At 34.1% G+C, this 22,377-nt stretch overlaps 3 protein-coding genes across 3 annotated transcripts; 1 reads left to right on the forward strand and 2 right to left on the reverse strand.

Annotated features, from left to right (window-relative positions):
• Window positions 1-1,106: 1,106 nt before the first annotated feature.
• On the forward strand, window positions 1,107-3,099 carry LOC113351357. Its single transcript, XM_026595360.1, has 3 exons — window positions 1,107-1,249; window positions 1,635-1,956; window positions 2,515-3,099. The coding sequence occupies exons 1-3, from the start codon at window positions 1,107-1,109 to the stop codon at window positions 3,097-3,099; spliced, it is 1,050 nt and encodes a 349-aa protein (XP_026451145.1).
• A 3,015-nt stretch (window positions 3,100-6,114) lies between these two features.
• LOC113351358 (MLP-like protein 423) lies at window positions 6,115-6,830 on the reverse strand. The gene is made up of 2 exons (XM_026595361.1): window positions 6,632-6,830; window positions 6,115-6,464 (listed from the first exon to the last, which is right to left on the reverse strand). Exons 1-2 carry the CDS (start codon window positions 6,828-6,830, stop codon window positions 6,115-6,117), a joined length of 549 nt encoding a protein of 182 aa, XP_026451146.1.
• A 4,944-nt stretch (window positions 6,831-11,774) lies between these two features.
• Window positions 11,775-13,429, reverse strand: LOC113351359 (palmitoyl-acyl carrier protein thioesterase, chloroplastic-like). The gene is made up of 6 exons (XM_026595362.1): window positions 13,145-13,429; window positions 12,869-13,002; window positions 12,607-12,723; window positions 12,330-12,492; window positions 12,118-12,186; window positions 11,775-12,014 (listed from the first exon to the last, which is right to left on the reverse strand). The coding sequence occupies exons 1-6, from the start codon at window positions 13,427-13,429 to the stop codon at window positions 11,775-11,777; spliced, it is 1,008 nt and encodes a 335-aa protein (XP_026451147.1).
• Window positions 13,430-22,377: the final 8,948 nt, after the last annotated feature.

Consider the following 22,377-nt stretch of genomic DNA (forward strand, 5'->3'; position numbering starts at 1 on the left):
GTTTTGAATTAACTATGGTACGATTGTGGGTGATGGAAGATTTGGTATACAAAAGTGACACTAAATGTAAATCCCAACTTCGTCTCGATAGACGCACTTTTAGAATTCTTTGTCATAAGTTGCGCACTGTTAGTGGACTAGAAGATAATAGGAATTGTGATGTCGAAGAAATGGTGGCGATATTTTTATATGTAATTGCGCATCACCATAAGAATAGAGTTGTGGGTTTTCAATTCAAGCGATCAGGAGATACGATTAGTAGACATGTGAACACGGTGTTGAAAGGAGTTATTAGGCTTCGAGGAGAGTTGTTAAAAGAACCGGTAGCAGTCTCTACAAGTTCTGTTGACCAGAGATGGAACTGCTTTAAGGTATGAGATTGTCTCAAATGAAATATTATAACCTTTTTAACCTTATATGTCATGAATATTAACACTTGGTTTTTCGTATCACTAATGAACTATTAACATCACCTTGTTTACCTTTATAACTGCCTAGGGGCATTAGATGGAACACATATTAGTGTCCACGTTGCAACAACAGACAAGCCTAGGTATCGTATAAGGAAAAGCGCAATTGCTACCAATGTCTTAGGTGTATGTTCTCAATACTTGGAGGTTATATATGTATATACTGGATGGGAAGGATCAGCTGCTGATTCTCGTGTTCTTAGGGAAGCCATTTACAAAAAAAATGGCTTAAAAGTTCCACATGGTAAGTTTGTTAGAGTATTATAACTTGAATCTGCGGATTAGCGAGTGTTTTTCATGTTTTTTATAAAGATAGTGATGGTTGTTTACATGCTTACTTGTTTAGGTTACGATTAACTTGTTGATGCCGGTTATCCAAATAGTGGAGGATTTCTTGCTCCCTTTAGAGGTCAACGTTATCATTTGAAGGAATGGGGGCGAGATCGTTTAGAACCCAGGACAGCTGAAGAATTGTTCAATATGAAACATTGTAGGGCTAGGAATGTGATTGAAAGAGTTTTTGGATTGTTGAAAATGAGATGGGCAATACTTAGGGGTCCCTCATGGTATCCTGTGAACATACATTGCCGTTTTATCATGGCCTGTTGTTTGATACATAACCTTATTAGGAGAGAAATGCCTATGGATGAATTTTTACCGGAAGATGAATATGAAGATGGACCAATTAATTTGGTTTCTCCTCAAGAAAGTCGAATGATCGAACATGTCGATTCCTCGAATTATTGGGATGTTCAGAGAAAGGAGTTAGCTGATCAAATGTGGGAAAGATGGACTGCACCTAGATGTAGGCGCATATTTAGTTAAAATGATTTCATCATTTTCCTGTATTAGCTTACATTTTTTATCACTTTCATTTGTACTGAACTGTTACAAGAACAAGGTTTATTAATTATCTTACTGATGGTATAGTAAGGGGGATGGTTCATTTCAGATTTATTTTTGCAAATGGTTGATTTTTGTCTCTATCTTATAGTATCTGTGTGAGTTTGATAGCAGCAATGACTACTATGTTTTCCTCCTTTACAACAATCACAGATGATGAAATCTCACTGTTAATCTGTGAGTTACTATGGTTCATTTCCTTGTTCCATTTGAAGTTAAACTACTTATGAAATTATCTTGACATAATTTGGTTGTAAACAGGCAAGTAATGGCACCTCATCGGAGTTGGGTACAATCTGAAGATGACATATTGGTTGATGTTTTGACGGAACTTGCACTTGATGGCAAGTGGAAGAGTGATACAGGATTTAAATCTGGCTATTTGAAAGTGATTGAGCAAAAATTAGCTGAGAAACTACCCAATTCCGGGTTAAGTACTACCAACATTGATTCGAGAATAAAGAATTTGAAGAAGCATTCAATGGAAATCAATGAAATGCTAAGTTCTGGAAGTGGTTTTGAATGGGATTATGTCAACAATAAGCTTGTGTGTGAGAAGAATTTATTTGATGAATGGGCTAAGGTAATTTCAAACCATTATTAAATATATTCCTTTCTATTTAATTAGATGTGTCTCTAATTTCTCCTCTAATCACTATTCGAAGTTTGAGATTGAGCTACCTTATGAACCATGTAGTGTGAACAGTGTAAGTATATTTAGTGAATTTGGTAACGATGACCATTATAGGCATCAATTGATGGTGATAACTAGACCTTGTGGTGGGATAAGGTCTCTGTGTATGGACTTTGAGGAAGTCAAGGCTTGAATGCGCAGTATTAAGTCTACTATTCTACATCTTTGTGTTACTGCACTGTTACTCAATTGTTACTCAACTGATACTCAGTGCACTGTTTATTTTAACTGCACTGTTACTGCACTGATACTCACCGTTCACCTGTGTCTTCACTAACTAATATCATGGGTGTAGCTTCTGCATTCGCGTTAATAACACTGCCTCTGGCAAGTCCGCAATTTCATTTTGCATTTGTTTCGTTTCATTTATGAACTGTGAGTTTCTAGTTTAATTTTGTCCAGTTTGTTGTTCTTATTTTTTGAAGTCCCAATTTGTGGATTTTGCAGTCTCATCCAAGTATAAAGGGAGTGTATGGGAAAGTTTTTCCTCATTTGGACGCATTGGTTGAAATATTTGCTGAAGATAGAGCAAATGGTAAAGGAGCTGCTTCTTTAGCTGAAGAGTTGGAAGAGATAGATAAAGAAGATGAGCAAGAAAGGGAGAACGAAACAAAACAGGAAACTGAACAAGAAACAGAACGCGAACAAAGTAACCAATCTGGATCAGTGGACGAAGCCAATAATAGTAATGATAAAGGTAGGAGGAGGAAGAGGGTTAGATCATCTTCTTTGGATGTTGGATCTGGTGAATCAAGTGGTGATTCGAATGGTCTTAATCTGATGGCTAATTCTTTCAGCAAGTTTGTATCAGGCACTCTTTCACATTTTGAAGCAATTCGTAGTACATTGGCCCAAGAATCAGACACCAACAAACAGTTGTTTGAGGAGCTACAGAAGATTGATGGTCTTACTGATGATGATGTGATAGATGCTGCTTCGATTATACTTGATTCATCTACGAAGACCAAAATGTTTTTCGGGATAGAAGAAGGGAAGAGGGCTCACTATGTGAAGAATAGAATACTCAAGTAGTAGTGAAAAAAAGAAGCTTCAGAAGATGGTTGGTGTCAACCGCATTGGTGGAAAAGGAAGCGTTAGAAGGTCCACTGAATTCCTCTTTTGTTTTCTTACGGGTATTTGGTTAGCAACAACTGTACTTTCTCCAATTTCAATTTAAGTTCTTGTTTGTGTGGTTTTGAAGAGTTGTTTAAGACTTTATGAAACCTGAAGCTAGTTTTGGCATATGAGATAAGCTGACAAGAACTCTTGATTACAAATCTAGGTTAGGAAGCAAGAAAAAGCACTCTTAGTTGGCTTAACTTCTTAATTACTTTGATACAAGTTTATGAATTAAAGCAACTCTCCATCTGCAGCAGCTGTATAGTCTGTTGTGAAAGATCAGTAATTCTGCATTATTGTCACCTGCTACTTTTCTGTGATGGCGTTGTATTTTTTTGGCAAATTCTATATGTTCGAACTCTACATTCGAAATACAACAATAGAATCTTATATTTTGTTTTTGCCTTTCGAAATAAGGTTGTGATTCTACTCTATAAATTTGTTCGCTCAGTTTTATGTAAGTAATCAGTAAATCTGTAGTCTATGAAAAAGATATAGTTTCACTTGAGAAGTTCTTAAGAACCATGTGGAAAAAGGCGCTTCATACACAAGTGGAACAATAGTCATCCATGGTTCAAATTTGCTTTGAAATTTTGAATTCTTAAATTTTTGAGTTTTAGCTTTATTAGAAGTTTCAAGGATATTTAAGTAAATAATAGATTTGAATTACAATGGAATCCAATTATCCCAACCAAACAGATTTTGTTTTACCATGGAATCCATTACCCTGTAATCCAATTCCTGAGATTTGAAAAAATTGAACCGAACAGGCTATAAAGGTACTTGTGTTTTATTACTCTCTTTATATAACTTCAAATAATAATGATTGTCACAAAATCTGAAAAATATTTTGGGCCTGACAATAAAAAAAATAGTTCTGGGTGTCACAAAACACTGTACAAGGAATGGAACTAGCGGGCTCACTAGGGGTGAGCATTTTACCCGTAATCCATAGATTTAACCGGGACCAACCGTATTTTTGCGAATGGATTCTCGGACCGTTTGCTATGGGTTGAACGCGGATGAGATTTTTGAAATCTAACAGTTGAAGGATTGGGCTAGGATGCAACCTTGAAAATCCGTTGGACATCCATATCCGTTAGATTAAGGGCATTTATATAGTTTCCAGAAAATATATAGATAATTTTGGAATTTTAAGGTGTTTGCTTGGAGTGTAGTCCATGGCACTTCTATATTTATATACATATATATATAAACTGTGTAGGTTCTATAAGAAGTCATCTGTATTGGCTTTATTTTTTCCTTATAAATTTTAACTAACACAAATCCATAGGATTATCTACACCCAATATATTCATCCGTGCATCCATTGGATGTTGGATTGGATGCAGATACCAAATATGAAATCCGTATTAAATTGGATTGGATTGGATACAGATGAGGTAAAAACTGGTCCATACCGGACCATGCTCACCCCTGAACTGGAATACACTGTACAAAGAAAGGATTGAAACTGGTGGGCTCCATGATGTTTCAGAATGTTGGTCCAAATAACTAATTTCTACCAACTGAGCCAGTAGCACTATATCGAAGTGATTAATTGATTATGCGTAGGGGTGAGCATTTTACCCGTAATCCGCAGATTTAACCGAGACCAACTACATTTGTGCGGACGGATGTCCGGACCGTTCGCTAATGGGTTGGACGCGGATGAGATTTTTGAAATCCAACAGATTACGGATTGGACGCGAATGAGATTTTCGAAATCCAACAGATTACGGATTGGACCCGGATGCAACCTTAAAAATCCGTTGGACATCCATACCCGTTAGATTAAGGGCATTTATATAATTTCTAGAAAATATATAGACAATTTTGGAATTTTTAAGGTGTTTTCTTTGAGTGTCGTCCATGGCACTTCCATATTTATATACATATACAAAATATGTAAGTTCCATAAGAAGTCATCTATATTGGCTTTATTTTTTCATTATAAATTTTAACTAACACAAATCCACTGGATTATCCGCACCCAATCCGTTCATCCGGGCATCCACTGGATGCAAATCCGTCAGATGTTGGATTGGATGCGGATGTCAAATTTGAAATCTGTGGTGGATTGGATTGGATGTGGATGAGGTGAAAACCGATCCTTACCGGCCCAGGCTCACCCCTAATTATGCAGACGAATTGAATTTCCAAGTGATTTGGGAATTCGGATGATACGCAAATTGTTCGGACAGACAATAAAAGTGGCGTTTTTAAACCGGGGTTACAATTGACCTTAAAAATTCGCCAAATTACTAACCAGGAATCAAAGCTCATTTACAAATGAGGGAATATCGTAACATATATGGACAATATTGGCTTATTTTCAACTGAATCTTAATTTATCATGAGAAATCCTGAATCTCTCAGGACGGTAAATTTGGTTATTAGCTGTAAAAGTCAGCTTCATTGGCCCATGACTTTTACAGCTAACATGAAGTCACAAGTTGGGGATTTCTCTAGGCCATACAAAATTATTCCATATCTAATACAATATCAAAATAATAAGACAAGAAAAAAATATCAAAACAGTTATTTTTTTTTAAATAATAATGATTTTGTAACATTTATCTTGAGTTCAAATTTGTGTACCCTCTAAAATCGGGGTGCAGGTTCCGTACGTCATTATTGGATGAATTTTTGGTTACAAAACGAGTGTCTGGTATATCTATTTGCCAGTTTTATTAATATTAAAACCAGTGTCTTGTCTTTCCTGCATAATTTTTTTTCTGTTATTTTTATTTTATTAATAATAAACCAAGATTACACAGATACCTAATACATTAAAATCAAATAGTAAAAAGAACAACATACTTGTAGTGATGCATAAACTCAAAGCATAGCTACATTCATTTAAATAAACTAGTACATTGATAAAACATCTATAAGATGCATGATTATTTCGTCATCCTTTTTCAGTTAATTATCACTTGTCACTTCTTTTATCTTAGCGAGGATGTATTCATCCATTTTGAGTATGGTCTTATAGATCATTTCCTTAATCATGTAAGGTTCGGGAACCATCTCATTTACTTTCTCATACTTCACTGACCACTTCACAGTCCCTCCTCTTTTTTCGACCTTCTCGTCTTCTTCATCAAAAACCTTATGATCACTTGGAGTAACTATAAGCTGAGGTTCATAACTTTTGTAAAGCTTTAATAAATCTCCACCAATAACACTGTAAGTTATTGTCTTGGTTAGTTCATCCAGATTTTCTATTTTTTTCATCTCTTCCATCATAACGGGAGCCCCTTCAACCAATGTACCTAAAAAAAAAGGAAAAATAGAAAACATATTAGTGACAAAAATATGTTACACTTGCACCATAATTCACCAAGCGGAGTCCCATTTGGCCTTTGATTTCTCATTTCATCTTAATATAGTAGTTGCTTGTTGCCATCTTCATTGGGATATGCAATAAATTTGAACTTACTTGGATTTATTTTCCAGAGGGTAACAGATCCATTCTTTTCTCCATTCATTTCTTCAATTACTTCAATACTCTTATAAGTCTCGGGTAGAACCTCCGGAAAAATAGCTGACCAAGTTTTAAGAGATTCCCAAAACATGTCTGCTGAGCTACTAATTTCTACTACTAACTCAAGTGTACAAGCAACACCGGAAACAGCCATTGTTACTTATCTTATCAATGATTTGCACTCAAAACACACACGCTCATGCAGTATGAAACTCAAAATAGAGGACATGCAAGGGTTGTGTAAGAAAGAGCATGATGTTTACTCTGTATATATACCAATTAGAAGATAAGTTTTGTACTATCTATCATTTTAAAGCCTTCATCGGTTATAAATATACGATCCTTTTATAAATATCTTTAGATGAAATGAGGAACATGTGCAGCGGGATTGATACTAACATTTTAGGGCCTGCGGAGAGAATAGATAAAGGCACTAAATTAGTAATGAAAGTAGGTTTTTATCATAAATAAATCGTTGCTGGATAGACCTATATGCACGGAGTGGTGCAGAGCACTATATAAACAATTAATTACAACAGTGTTATGTACTCTAGCTTTGGCAGATGCCATCAAACATGTTTTTCAAGTTGGTCCGCTACTTGACTACATATATATACGAGGTACATACATACATTGCCATGAAAGAAACGTGGAAATTAGTAGTTAACAAATTCATCCATTGTCTTTGACATGTGCCAGGGGATTGTAGATATAGTAGTACTAGTAATAATTATTGCTTTACTTATGGGTTTATTTTCAATCAGTTTTAAAGATAATCTGATGCTATCCATGATATTGAGCCCATCACTAAGCTAGCTGCAATCTGGAGGGACTCATTGAACTTCCGCTTGATTCAAATGTCGGGATCGTCGTGCTGATTAAGCGCTTGCGCTGCCTTGCATCAAATTCGTATCAGCATTCCCAAACTTCATAAGTACTGATGCTTATGATATGGGGTGAAGACCATGGGAAGTTATGATTTTCTAATGGAGTATGCAGAGATTGACTATATTTTCTGTACATAGAGACCTGATAGAATAAACGATAAAGGTTGATACAAATATGCAGATGGAGTATAAGATTTTTTGAAAGGAAAAGTGTAAATACTACTACATATTTGCCCTAGTAAATGCACCGTGATTTCATTGAAAAGTATTTAAAAGGTTTTTCAAAGGATAACACAAGGAAATTAAGATAAAGAATAATTAGGGTAACACAAAGAAATTAAGATAAAAGAGTAATTTTCAACGTCTATTATTGCATTTGTAATCGGGTTTTGAGCAGTCTATCAGTGACTCTGGCATCGGTATTACTAAAAGATCCAAATGGGTCCAACATCTGTATCTGTCGGTGTGATACTCGGGTTTCTCGCTCGGCAGACTTAGAGTCGGGGATAATTAAATTCAACCACCGAATCTTCCTTAATGACATTATTTGCTCCCCAGTGGCATAGACAATGACCAATAAATTCTCCCTAAACATTAAGCATATATTACTACCTATCAAGGTGGCATAGACAATGACCAATAAATTCTCCCTAACCATTATTATTACGTAAGTATTGTATCCCCTCCGTCTCTTATATATAAGTGGAGTTTTTAAAATCCTTTTGTCTCACTAGGTAGGCGGAAATGTGATTCTAAGATAGGTTTTTCCCGCTTATATCCTTAGTTAAATAAGTCAAATATCATCACAATCAAATTCACATCTCTAGTATTGGGAACATGATAAAAGTTAAAATAGAAAAATAATTTTTTATGAAATCAAAATTATTTCTTATTCTAAAAGATTTCACATATTCCACCTATATAAAGGGAATTGAGGGAGTAGAGCATAGACAAGTAACCGTTTCTTTTTCCTTCTAAAATAAAATTAAAAATGTATTATGTTGGAGATCCAATGGTGGATGATAATGAGTTCCATTACAATTGGTGGATGATAATGAGTAAAATGGGCCCAGCTGTTTTTCGCTACTTTTTGTGTGGCGGGTCCCACAATTTTGTGAGATAGGGAGATAAATCGGGATTCCGTCCTCAATTTCTTTAACATTTCCGTGCATGCACCCAAATAGAGCGCTAGACAAACCTAAAGGCACCCAAATTTCCTTTTAACTATAAAAAACCCTATTTATAAGTATTGAAGAAAGTAAAAATTACGAGAGTTGAAGTTTATCGAGCTATTTGGTCAGTTTACGGAGTAGAATTTTATTTCATCTTCTTTCGTTATTTTATGTAGTTTGTTCTTTTTTATTTTCCTTCGTTCTTATGAATGTATGATACTCATTGTTGACGGTTGTGGTTCAAGCTTATCACATTTCAGTTAAGATATGAACGGATCTTTTGCTAAAGTATACACTGCTACCGTTTGCTTTCTCTTTAGTGAAATAGAAGTGAATGGTGTGTTTCTTACGGCTGAGGTGTGTGTGCACTTACGTGATTCTAAACCCTTTATTCATCATGGCTGGTACAATTGATGCGGCCTTATCAGCATCCTATCCAGCTAACCATTTACTAAAAATTTTCCTAGTTTTGCTTTGATTTGTTTTATTTTCCATTGTTTTCTTCAACTTAACCTTTATTTAGATTTTATAACACTGATAAAAAACAGTGTACCAATTTTTTATTTTTAAAGTTTATATTTTAAATTATTATTGTCTAGTTTTATGTTTTGTAAAATGACTATTAATGATTAATTCGAAGTTTAATGAATTTGAAAATATGACTGATATTGTTAAAAATTAAGCTAATTCTATTCTTAATCCAATCTTACATTTTAAGTAGAGATACATTTTTGTTTAAACTAAAATAACACAAGTTGTAAAACTTAATACTTAAAACAACTTTCAAACTTAATGACTTAAGTGGAAAATTAAGAAATTAAAATATAAATTGTGGATTATATTTTGGCAACACTCTTAAAATCTCCAAACAACTTCCAAATTAGAAGTCTTTTCTGCAGATGCGACCATATTCCATACGACACCTTTGTTCAAGTTCGATCATAGTTTCACCATCCTTCAAGTTTTGACCTTCGGTAAGTAAGACAAGATACTTACTAATTTATGTATTCACTACAGTGAAGTGATGAGACAACCCCAACATCACGATTGCTTGGGGTTCATTGTTTGTTCTTGAAATTTTCCAAATATCTTTTCCCACAAAATTTGGTGACGGGATTCTTCTCCGAATATAGTCTCAGTACAAAAAACATAATTCCTGCAATTACATTCATCTTCCTCAGTAGTAAATATTGGTAATCACCTCCTAATTCGACTTCGCACATTGGCACGATTAACGACTCTTTGATTTTCGGCAGCATGTTGGTTTGCTACGAACTCATCCATGTTCATATTATCAGCCCTGCTCTCTGAGGAATTGGAAGAGTGATGAAAAGAATTGGAGATTGAGAAACTCTAGAGAGATTTAGAAATTCTGGTGTGAGTTGAAATGAGTTGGAAATTCGGTACTTATAGAGTGGGGAAATTATAGCCGTTGGAAGAGAAACTAATGAGCGATGATCAGACCATCAAGCGACATCTTGGCTAGCGCTGGAATGACCAACGAGCGATATTTAGACCATTTAGCGATTGAGTCTCTATCGCTCGCTGAAAAGTTTGTCGTGTATGCCTATATATTATAATTGACATATAGCCATATATATTTGGCACTTCGGCATACCCATAATGGATGCATATATGACAAAATCTGATATTTGCCATGTGCATAGGAACATGCCTTACTGCTTGGTTCAAAACAATTCACTTTAATTACGGGATAATGCTTCTTCGTGTCATCAAATAATTTCTCGATTAGTGGAATTCAAATTTACTCTGTTTCGCTTGCTGAAACGCAATTCATTGATCCCGAGAGTATACAATAGGCAAGTTGCCATTAATATTCAAACTTAACACCGAGATGGAAAGATCTCCTTCTATCTTAGTGATAATCACCTTGTTAAATTAGCTTGGACAAAATCAGCACTATTGTGTCATGAAGCTTCGGCAGCCAGTTCACCTATAATTTTCTCTGGTATTTTAGACAAATTTCCTTGTTTGCTTATTTATCATAATCCACACACTGCATTACTATGCATGGTATACTCAGAGAACTACTAGATGAATTTGAGGCGGGCAAAGAACAAAAAAACTGGCTTACCAAGAAGGATACTGATCCACAGAACCTGCATCTTAGCAACAAACCGTATTAGATTTCTTCTAATCTCGCCGGCGCCGAACCAAATCCATCACCCAATAGCCTAGCACCCCTTACATGGGTTAGCAGTTGTTTCCTGCAACCCGAATGATCTTGCATAACCAGCTGGTAATTGTTTCATCTGTACCGTACTGATTAACTGATAAAGCTGTGATTTTGCTATGATAGAAGTTAGATTTGAAATACGACAAATTGGAAAAGAATAATTTTATTGAAGTGAAACCATACGATTACAGAGATTCTATCTTGGTACGTATACCAAAGATAGGATTATTGAACTGATAAATGGACCTAATACATGTTGTCATTACAACTGGAGACTACAACACTTGGACCATTGTGACACACATACACGTGTACAGTTGAAACAGAAATAACACACTGAAACAGAAAGGAAAAAAAATCCTAATAACTTACTCCCTCCGTTCTTTTTTAATAGGCCAGTTTCTATAAATAAAAGTTTCAAAAAAATAGGCCAGTTTCCTAATTGGGAAAGTCAAATGTTATTTTAAATTTTGGGACCACTTTTCTTTTAACTTCTTTTGATGACAAGTGTCATGTGGACCACTTCACTTTACTTCTTTTGCTAACAAGTGTCATGGGGACCATTTTACTTCACTTCTTTTATTGACAAGTGTCATGAGGACCACTTTCAATGATTAGTTCTCTTAATTTCCTTAAATTTCGCTAAAAACAAAACTGGCCTATTAAAAAAGAACGGAGGGAGTACATTTTTATTAACGGTCAAAAACACACTCAAACACCTTTTTTTGGAGGGAATAATTCAGGTAGAACTTGAAGTGAATGGGAATAGGTATTAGCATATGGAAAAGTATTCCTAAAATGAAAAGTGGGTTTGACCGCGAATTTTGTGGTGGAATGAAGCTTTATTTAGTCAGACTCCAAAGGTTTACAACATTGGTTTGTTTAGCTGGCCTCCATTTAGTTTTTCCCCTCATAACCTCCCCTCCGCTCTCAAATTGAAGCATGTGTTGACATTCCGTATGACTATCAGTTTCAACAACTCTTGTTAAAGACTTTAGCTCATCGCCTACTCCACATTCCTTTTTAAACTCTAGAGACAGGTCATAAAGCTCTTGACTTTTTAAGATCGGAATAGGAGAATTCTGCAAAATCATTTGACATATTTATTATTTTTGAACTTTCCGAAACAAGCCAAAGATAGACACAATACAAAAGACGATCAGGATTAATTAATTATCTAGCTACCTCGAGAATCCATCCAACGTACTTGGCAAAATTCACATGGTGGTTAACATCTAAGTCACTCCAGTGTGCCTGCATATTTTTTCATGCTATTATTAGTCGATTTTAGTAAATGGGTGCCAATGTCATCATCCAAGTTAACAAAGATGATAGAGGAGAGAAATTAGCAACATATACATTGCAAGTCTCTAATTAATAATTATGAGCTAACTTACAATTACACCAGTTTGTACAGAGTCAGCTTCGTTGTCATGAAGCTTTGACAGTTTGATGTCATCCCAGATACGATAATCCTTTATATGAGGTGTTATTTCATCTCTAACTTCCTCTGGGATTTTAGACAATTTTCTTGTGTTTTTATTCATCATAATCCACACACTGCATTAAGATTAGTTTTTAAGCGGGCTAAAAACAATGGGGTAAACAACAATAAGGGTAGAAATTGTAATATTTGTAACATTAAGATTAGTAAATATTTAATGTCATAATTACCTGTTAGCTTGAGCGAGAGTTTCACCAGTATTGGCATCACGAAGAAGCCAATGCATAGCGAAACCATTCTTTATAGGCGCACCACCAAACCAGGTATCTATTTCAACAACATCACCCCTGCCACCAGATATACCGTCAATCAACTTAAGCGTACCGCAATGAATAACTTTATATTTATAAAATATTTATTCGTTGTGTGCATGTTCTGATGGACTGGCAGGTACTGCAGATAAGGCAAAAAAATAAACAAGAACTGGCTTACCAAGAAGGATACCGATCTACGATAACCTGCATCTTAGAAACAACCCATATTAGATTTCTTTTACTCATCTCTGGCGTCGAATTAAATCCATCACCCACCAGCCCAATATCCCTAATATGGTTAGCTGCTGATTCCTGCATCCGAATGAAATGATCGAGCCTAAGACATTTTTACTTGCATGACTACGATCATAATGAAAACCTTGCATAACTAATAATATTCCTATGAGGATATATCAAGATATGAGATATAAAAGTTCGCAGTATTTATTCTTGCCTGTAAATGATTCAAGAATGTTCCTATAGTTGCCATCCGATTAGGGCCAATCTCAAACGATCTGATTGTGAAGTTTCCCCGATAAACGCAGTCATCCTTGATCTTTTCAAGTGCTTGGGTCTTTGCTGTAACCCTCAACCCCCTAAAACACGGTTTCGTTTCTGATTTCATGCCAAGAGGAATCACATTGTCTGATCCTCCACTAATCTTTGTCACCAATGTTGTTCTTAGTGAATGGTTAGCAGGAGAGCATGCTGATAAGGCCGCAGTAATGGTAACAGACATGACGACAAAAGGGTTTAGAATCACGTAATGCACACACACTTGACGTAGCAATGATCAGATATATCCACTAAAACTTGTTAAGCTTGAACCACAACTGTCAATAATGAGTATCATACATTTATAAGAACAAATTAAGGAAAATAAAACAGAACAAACTACAGAAATTAACGATGGAAGATGAAATGAAATTCTACTCACATACAAATAGCTCGATAAGCTTCAGCTCTTTGTAATTTTTACGTTCTTCAATACTTGCTTATAAGTAGAGTTTGTTACCATTAAAAGGACATTCGGGTGCATTTAGATTTATCTAGCGCTCTATTTGGGCTGCATGTACATAAATGCTACAGAAACCGAGTGTGAAATCACGATTTTTCTCCCGCCTTTCACAGAATTATTGGACCCACCACACAAAATGCAGCCCCTAGTTAACTCTAGTGGGTGGCGTGCCACACACTTCTGTGACACGTGACACGTGGGAGAGAAATTTGGGATTTATCCCTCGGTGTTTATATCATCTCCCGATGTATACAGGTCATTTGCACATTGAAAATGCGAGCTTACTAAAATAAAAATTCGTTCAAGATCCGGACGAGAGAAACAACTGGGCCCACTTTACTCATTATCATCCTCCAATTGTTAAATAGAAGAGCATCCAACTACCATTGGATCTCCAACATAGTTACATTTTTAATTTTATTTTAGAAGAAAAAAGAAACGGGTACTTGTTTACACTATGCGCTACAATACTTGATAGTAATAATATATATGCTTAATGTGGTTAGGCAGTATTTATTGGTCAGAATTTATGTTCTTTATGCAGCAAATGGTGTGGCAAGGAAGATTCGGTGGTTGAACGAGTATCACACCGACAGATATAGATGGTGGACCAATTTGGATATTTTTGAATGCCATTGCTAGAGTCATTGATGGACTGCTCAAAACCCCATTACAATTGCACTAGATGTTGAAATTACTCTTTATCTTATTTTCCCATGGTCTTCACCCCCATTTGCATATCATAAGCACCAGTACTTATGAAGTTTGGGAATGCTAATACGAATTTGATGCAAGGAAGCGCAAGCGCTTAATCAGCACGACGATCTCGACATTTGAATCAAGCGGAAGTTCAATAAATCCCTCCAGAAAGCAGCTAGCTTAGTGATGGGCTCAATATCATGGATGGCATCAGATTATCTTTAAAACCGATTGAAAATAAACACATAAGTGAAGAAATATTTATTACTAGTACTACTATATCTACAATCCCCTGGCACATGTCAAAGACAATGGATGAATTTGTTAACTACTAATTTCCACGTTTCTTTCATGGCGATGTATGTATGTACCTCGTATATATATGTAGTCAAGTAGCGGACCAACTTGAAAAACATGTTTGATGGCATCTGCTAAAGCTAGAGTACATAACACTGCTGTAGTTAATTGTGTATATAATGCTCTGAACCACTCCGTGCATGCATGTAGGTCTCTCCAGCAACGATTATTTATGATAAAAACCTACTTTACAGTGCCTTTGATTATTCTGTGCGCAGGCCCTAAAATATAGTGTCAATCCCGCTCCACATGTTCCTCATTTCATTTTACAAGCTAGCAGGTTTATCGCATACTCTCTCCGCAGGCCCTAAAATATTGGGTCATTACTCCATTTAGTGGGTCTAACTGTAAAAATCATCTATCTATCCTACTTCTGTTCATCTTTATCGCATGAATGGCATCAGAATTCATATCTAAATATCTAATCTCAAACGACCTCCTCCTCCTCGTCAATCTGAAACCCTTTCATACTACTCCGAAGTAGTTACATGGAACTGTTCGCATTAAAAAAGAAAGAAAAAATTGATCGATCACTGTATACATAAAATTAGTCGTGATTATACCGATGATCCCTCTCATTCTCCAAATTAGTCGTGTAAGATAATTTTTCATGAGATTAATTATCTTTATTGGGCCCATGTAAAAATTTTGGTCATAACTAGGATATTGCTATATATCTATAACTTGGTTTATTTAAGGAGTCAGATTCCTAATATATCTCTTCTTTGATGGACGGTCGAGATCTAAGGTTAATACAAAAACCTTAGGAACTTGGTCCTCCCTCTGCCTATGAAAGAGAAGCAGTAACCATCACTAATGCATCCAAGGATTAACTAATTACGGCTAAGGTCAAGAGAGAGAAACCATGACCTCCATAAGGTATTATCGCTACCCCAAAGATGATCGACGTACGATTAGCGTCACCAGGTATTCCGTATAAACTATTCTTGTATATAATTATCGTGTGATTATCATGAAGTTCAACGATCCTAATTAAGTGTCTATAAATTAAAAATTATAGTTGGCATATAGAGCTTGCGTTTAGAACTCATGATCGCCTGCTAATCATATGCAATAATAAAATAAAATTGGGTTTGATATTTATTTTTCCTTTCTGTGAACATAATTGTTCTTATAGAATTGCATTACTTTTCGCATCTAACTATCTTGACCCATATCATGCTCACACTTTATGTTCATGTGTGATTTTTTATTATCTCATCAAAATCAAATCAGTTGAAAATTATGGTATATTGTACAATTTAAGATCTCGTGGCCATTATCGCTAATGATTTTCTTTTATACTTTTATATTACTTTCTTTTAATTTTGGAAAAAAATATATTTCAACATTAATGACCTACTTAATTTTGGAGGAAAATATATTTTAATTTAACACTAATGTCTTACCCGTCATTTTATGTAAACAAATTAACATTTTTTGCTTGATGATTTTATTTTTGGCCTGATGATTTTATTTTTGGCTTGTAAATAATAGAAAAAATCATTGTAAGAATATTAATTTTAAATAATGGCATATAATGAGCTTATGAGGTAATAATGAACGTAATAATGCTGATAAATGAAATGGAAGAATGTCGACATCATGTAGTCATAAACATGCATAATTGTTCCACTAAAGTCCGTATATTCTACTTTCCTTGTATGTGAAAGGGAGGTAAATCGGAGATATGATATAAATGAGAAAATATAGAGAATATAGAGAAGTAGACACAAAATACAGGGAAGAGAAGAGAGAGATTTCTATTAATCTATGTATAGAATACAAAGGTTTAGGACACTATTTATAGAGTTTACATACTTGGTGCCCAAGTAATAGGGTCCCACTAAAGTGGGCATCTACATGCTAAACTGCCGTTTATAATGCTCCCCCTAGATGACCACTGTATCTAAGCTAATTGCCTCGTTAAAACCTTTGTCAGGAAAATCCAAAAGAGACAAAATTAACCTGATAGAAGGGAAAAGAGTACAATTGTGAGATAACTTAGAACAACGTTGGACATGCATATGTTGCCTCGTTAAAACCTTGACAAGGAAAACCCAGTGAGAAAAACCTTAGTGAAGGAAAAAGAGTACAACGTTATAGTCCAGTAAAATATCTTCTAATTGATACTCCCCCTGATAAGTACTTCAGTTAAATCTTGGCTTGCAAATCTTCGAGTCGAGATTTCCCAATTTTGATAAACAAATTTCTTGAATGCTGGAGATAGCAATGCTTTCGTGAGAAATTTGTCAGTTGATGAAGTCTTCTTTTGTGTTCGTCTTCTAATGGTAGTATTCTCAAGTCTTTATGCTTCGTTAAATACATTGAGGACTTGCTTCTTGGACTGCTAACTTCGAAACCATAATTTGATACAACTCCCCCTTGGATGACCACCATGTTGAATTAATTTGCCTCACTACCTTACCAGTAAAACCCAATGGGATAAAATCTGGATGAAGGAAAAAGAGCACAACATCAACATTTTGAGACGTCATTAAGATGTTGCCTCGTTAAACCTTGTTAGGAAAACCACATGGGACAAAACCTGAAACGAAGGGAAAAGAGTGCAACTTTTGACATACTTATCGATGCTAACCCAACTGTATGAGTTTTTCAAAAAAAAAAAGCATCAAAATAATTACTCTAGTCTATCTTAAAGACGAGTTTATGCTAGCATAACTATAACTGCGGATTAAAGAAATAAAAGAAAAAAATAATTTATGTTTCTAAAGCTGTTTTTTTTTTTGTTTTAAACTCCTCAAGACCTATATAGTTGATATCATCAACTAATTAATCCGATTTTTTTTCGTACCAAATTTCTAAAAACACATAAGGATTGTTAAAACTAACAAAATCGAGTCAAGTGGCTGCTTGAATATAATTTGAATCATTCAAGGATTACAAATTTGAATATGTTCTTCGACCACATTTATTGTGTCAATGCATATGAGTCCTTCAAGACTACCACGCAGTACATTGTATAAAAAGAACAATTAATGAATCAATCCTAGGGTCTGAGCAAAAATGAAACCCTTAAATCATTTTTACAACGAAAAATTCTCATATAACGCATTATAACTACACCAGCCTGTAGTTAATAGACTTGGCATTTTTAAAGTGTTAAGTTTTGGATCCAAAATTGCGTTCATCGAGAAATTAATACAATCTAAATTGGATTGTATGCCAACCAATCACATATGTCGATATTTCTCTGCAGAGGGGTTAAAACCACCATCATTTGTTATTTCTGTATCTACTATAATGAAGATTCAATTTATAGTTTACTACGATCCCACATAATTCTCAAATATATGCATATATTGAAAAATCAGTCAATTATTGGTACTGGCGCTTGCGGGCGTTATAATCTCCTCATCTTCAAATCAGGAGATATTAGTTTTGAGAAAGTAATCATATTATGATATACTCTACCAGAGCATTATCTGTAGATTGTACTAAAATGCTACATGCTTGCTAGAAGTGATGGATTTGCCTTATCAAACGGCATAAGCTTCTGGAAAGCTAAATGAGACACCTTCATGCCTATTATTTAATGAAAGCATTTATGATTTGATTTAATGGGAGAGAAATTGATATAACTTTAAAGTTAATTAACACAAGTTTTTGATAGTATATATAGTCTCCCCCTGATTATAGTGGAAATGTTTGCATCTCATATATGAAATCAAGTTTTATAAAGTATTATCCGATTAATTCGAGGACATATACTTATTATAGTTTCTGGATTTTAGAAATACCAGGTTGGACAGTAAAATACTGACACCAGGAATCATTAAAAATTATTCTAAAAATGTAATCCACTTGAAATACAAATTGAACAAAGCATGGATTTTATTGATTACAACCAAAAACATATAAAATATGAAAATAAATCTCCAAATAATTCCATGACCTCAACGACATGAGATTGTGGACACTTTCTTTTTCAAAATAAATTAAATTCAATACCAATTTAGTCACTACAAGGACTAATTATATAGCTATCAAGACGGGTGCGCACCCATTGATCTTTTATGTCCTAGATTTTCCAATGTCAAGTTGAACGCTCTTAATTTTGGAGTGTAGCATTAGGAAGAAAAGTAATAATAAAAAAAAAATTCTCAGTATCCCTCATGGATAATGCAATTAGTGTTTCCAAGTGTGAATACGTAATAACCAATCTCATCCTTTTAAGATCCATAGAGAAATATGATTCCAATTGGTTTGAATGATTTTTTTTTTGAGAAAAATAAAGAAATCATTATCGTATTCTTTGTAGAAAAATTCTACTTTTTGGTTGATGAAGTTTCTTATAACAGAATTCAATAACCAATATTGGCTAAAAGTTCTTAAAATGCCAATTTTTACATCTCATTAAGGAGAATTGATGGGGAAAAACCAACATCACTTTTTACAATTAACAAAATTATATCGACAAATTAAAAAAAAAAGTTGTTTTCAATATCGCATAATCAGCTGATGGATGGTTTCTTACAAAGAAGTAGAAAAATAGAAACCATTAGTCACATGATCTTCGTCCAATAAAGTCAATGGACGAAGATACCAATTAAATTGGACGTAGGTTTTTCAACCATGCATGTGAATAATTACCGTAAAAATAATCAAGTCTTTAATAAAGCCAAAATAGTGGAAGAATTGATTACCCAGAATAGGATTAACCCGTGGATTGTAATTATGCACCCAAACTAAAAAAGATATTGGGTTAAAATAACGTTGATGGTGTTGTGGAGGTAAATAAGATCCATCCACCACGAGATTGTACCACATCATCCGAGATGGGTTGATTTACAAAACAACCATCTTTAGACTAAACACATGCAATGATCAATGAACAAGGAACATACAAGTTTTTGTTAACCTGTATACCCGTATACAGGTTAAGGAACAATTAATAACCGAACTTTTATCTAGGATCTTGGAATTTTGTATTGGAATAAGATAGAAGAATTAATTACATTTATGAGGAAAGTATTTCTATAATTACCCTCTCAAGTGAACAGTGTTTTTCTATCTCTCTTCTTTCACAACATCCCATAACCCTTTTCCCTCTACCTCGGTCATTGACCTCTTCCCTTAAATATGCAGAACATGATGAAATCAGAGAACAGAAACGTCAACTATAAAACCAGATAAAAATATCAGAAAACTAATTTTCTGTCATCGATGATTCGTATTGATGAATATGAGATCCAAAAAGAATAATAGTGATGGGTTTGAGGTAAAAGAAAATTGGGTGTTCATTGAATAATTACAAAATTTCTTTAGAGAGCTACTAACCAACAATTGATTTAGATGGAATGTTTATCTTTTTTATATTTGTTGGATTTGATTATGATGTTCTTGAGAAAAACGTATTTCTTTTGATTAGAAATTTTTTCCGATGAGTTTCTAGAGTTTTTAACAAAGAAGGAAGTGTAAGGCCGGTGATTCTCTCTTTAAAAAAGAAAAAATATGTTGATTCTGCCGATAAAGGGAGAAGAAAATCTAGTGAATTATCCTTTGGCTTTTCGATTTATTCATCGAGAGAAGATAAAGGCTCCACATCAAATTGTCCAAGCAATTAATTCGATGAGTATATTGACAGAGAGAAAAAAAGTAAACCAAACTGTCCTAAAGTAAATATAGTGAAATTATTAGGGGTATTATAAGGAATTTTAGTTTTTACTTTTAAGGAAAAATTATATTTACGAGATGTTTAAAACTCCAACAAAATTATCGTAATCCGATAAAAAAATTAATTATTTAATGATTCCTTAACCTGTATACGGGTGTACAGGTTAACAGGACCCCAAGTTATTAACGAAGGAATCAAACGAACTTTGACTTTTGCCATCAGTAACACTTACACACACAACCACAAAGTGATTGTTATCGGTCCACCTTGCGTACACAACAAGTTAGGTCACTGTGTTACTATCTTGTCGAGATCTAAACTCGTTCGTAGACTCCGTATAGCTTTACCACATACCTATTTATTAGGCATTATATCTTTATGTCATGAATTAATAAGTGCTCCAAAGAAAATGAAGATGAATAGAAAATTTCCATCACGTGAATGGTTATTAAGACATTAAAAATTGGAAACATTAATATTTTCTTGTGGATATATATACGTGTTAGTTAATATTAAGATAATGAGACAATAGTAATTTTAAAACTAATGAAACCAATTTTTATTGTAAATTAACTTACGGTTCCGCTTTATCGAAACACTAAAACGATTTTTTTATCAAGTTTCATTATAAATTTTATGATCAAAACCATTTTTGACACCATTAAATTTGTGTGTGCATTATGATATGGTTTGTGTGCTTGTGCGTTATGGTGTAGTTTCCCTCACATTATTGTTTTTTCTTTAAATTTTATGGGATTATACTTTAAATTATTATTAGACTCTTTAGTTATCACCACAGTGATTCTAGAGTGTTATATCTCAGTATAATCATAATGTTATTATAAGCATGAATTTGCAAACCGCAAAGTGTAGGTTTTGCAGTTATCCACATCATGTGATAATGACATTATTTTAGTTGATTGGCTATCACCACAGTGATGTCAAATCACTTTTGGTCATGATCACAGTTTTTTCAAATGCTTGTAATCTTGTTTTTCTTACATATATCAGAATAAAATTTACCCACAGGAAATTGGAGTTCACATATTTAAGAAAACACTGAATGATATGATTGTTGATCATACATTATGGATATGAATTGATTTAAATCTTGAGGGTGTCTAGTTTCATTATGTTTAATTTTTATTTTGACCATTTTTGATAGACACATTCAAATAAAATCATGATTAAGTTAACGCCACATGATTTTTGGTACATACTTTCTTTAAAAAGCTTATTTAAAGTTTTTAAATTCTTATTTAAGAATTGAGTAACCCATAATGTATTTTCATATTTTCAATGCGCAATCAAATATGTTACTTTAAGTCTAAAGCTCGGTGCATATTCTAAAGAAGAAATTAAGGGTTAATTTCTTATATTGTGAAAATCATTGTCTACACCATAACCTTTATTTATTCTGATCCTTAAAACTAGTATCGAATTTAACTAGCGACGCATCAAAGAACTTTCTTCAACGAAATTTATTATTGAATTATACTTATAGACTTGCTTAATACTCGATTTTGGTTTATGAAAGGTTCATCACGTTTGTATATTTTTTTAATTAAAGGGTGTTGGACATTTTCACAAATTATATATGACATGCTTAAAATGCTTCTGATTAATGTTTCAGGGTTACTCATAATTGTTTATAATCGACTAATTTATGATCAGATCAAGGATGTCCATATCATTGATTAGGACCATGCAATGTCACAAGAAAATATAGTGTGATTTGCAATTATACATTTTTGGTGGATTGTTTAGTTATCACCACGGTGATACTAAACTCTTATCTTGTAAGTACTGTATATTTTGAGTCCTTTTAGTTTGACTTGACGATTAGAACAATGTTGCTCACAAGTAGTTTTGGTTCACACGTTTAAACAAGCGTTAAGTTTATCTAAATGTTTCATATACATGTAAAATAATAGCTACCCACAGGTGATTATTGTTCCGATGTATTAGGTTGAAC

This window comes from Papaver somniferum, chromosome 2, assembly GCF_003573695.1.
Source record: "Papaver somniferum cultivar HN1 chromosome 2, ASM357369v1, whole genome shotgun sequence".
NCBI classification, from domain to species: domain Eukaryota; kingdom Viridiplantae; phylum Streptophyta; class Magnoliopsida; order Ranunculales; family Papaveraceae; genus Papaver; species Papaver somniferum.

Bases quoted from the DNA above. Each gene is read 5' to 3' on its own strand.
- LOC113351357 (XM_026595360.1), top strand. From the start codon at position 1,107: ATGCCTATGGATGAATTTTTACCGGAAGATGAATATGAAGATGGACCA. The intron at 1,250-1,634 runs GTGGGAAAGATG...GGTTGTAAACAG, and splicing joins AAGGAGTTAGCTGATCAAAT to GCAAGTAATGGCACCTCATC. The intron at 1,957-2,514 runs GTAATTTCAAAC...TGGATTTTGCAG, and splicing joins TATTTGATGAATGGGCTAAG to TCTCATCCAAGTATAAAGGG.
- LOC113351358 (XM_026595361.1), bottom strand. From the start codon at position 6,830: ATGGCTGTTTCCGGTGTTGCTTGTACACTTGAGTTAGTAGTAGAAATT. The intron at 6,465-6,631 runs GTAAGTTCAAAT...CTTTTTTTTTAG, and splicing joins CCTCTGGAAAATAAATCCAA to GTACATTGGTTGAAGGGGCT.
- LOC113351359 (XM_026595362.1), bottom strand. From the start codon at position 13,429: ATGTCTGTTACCATTACTGCGGCCTTATCAGCATGCTCTCCTGCTAAC. The intron at 13,003-13,144 runs GCAAGAATAAAT...ATTCGGATGCAG, and splicing joins CATTCTTGAATCATTTACAG to GAATCAGCAGCTAACCATAT. The intron at 12,724-12,868 runs GTAAGCCAGTTC...ATCTGGTGGCAG, and splicing joins GTAGATCGGTATCCTTCTTG to GGGTGATGTTGTTGAAATAG.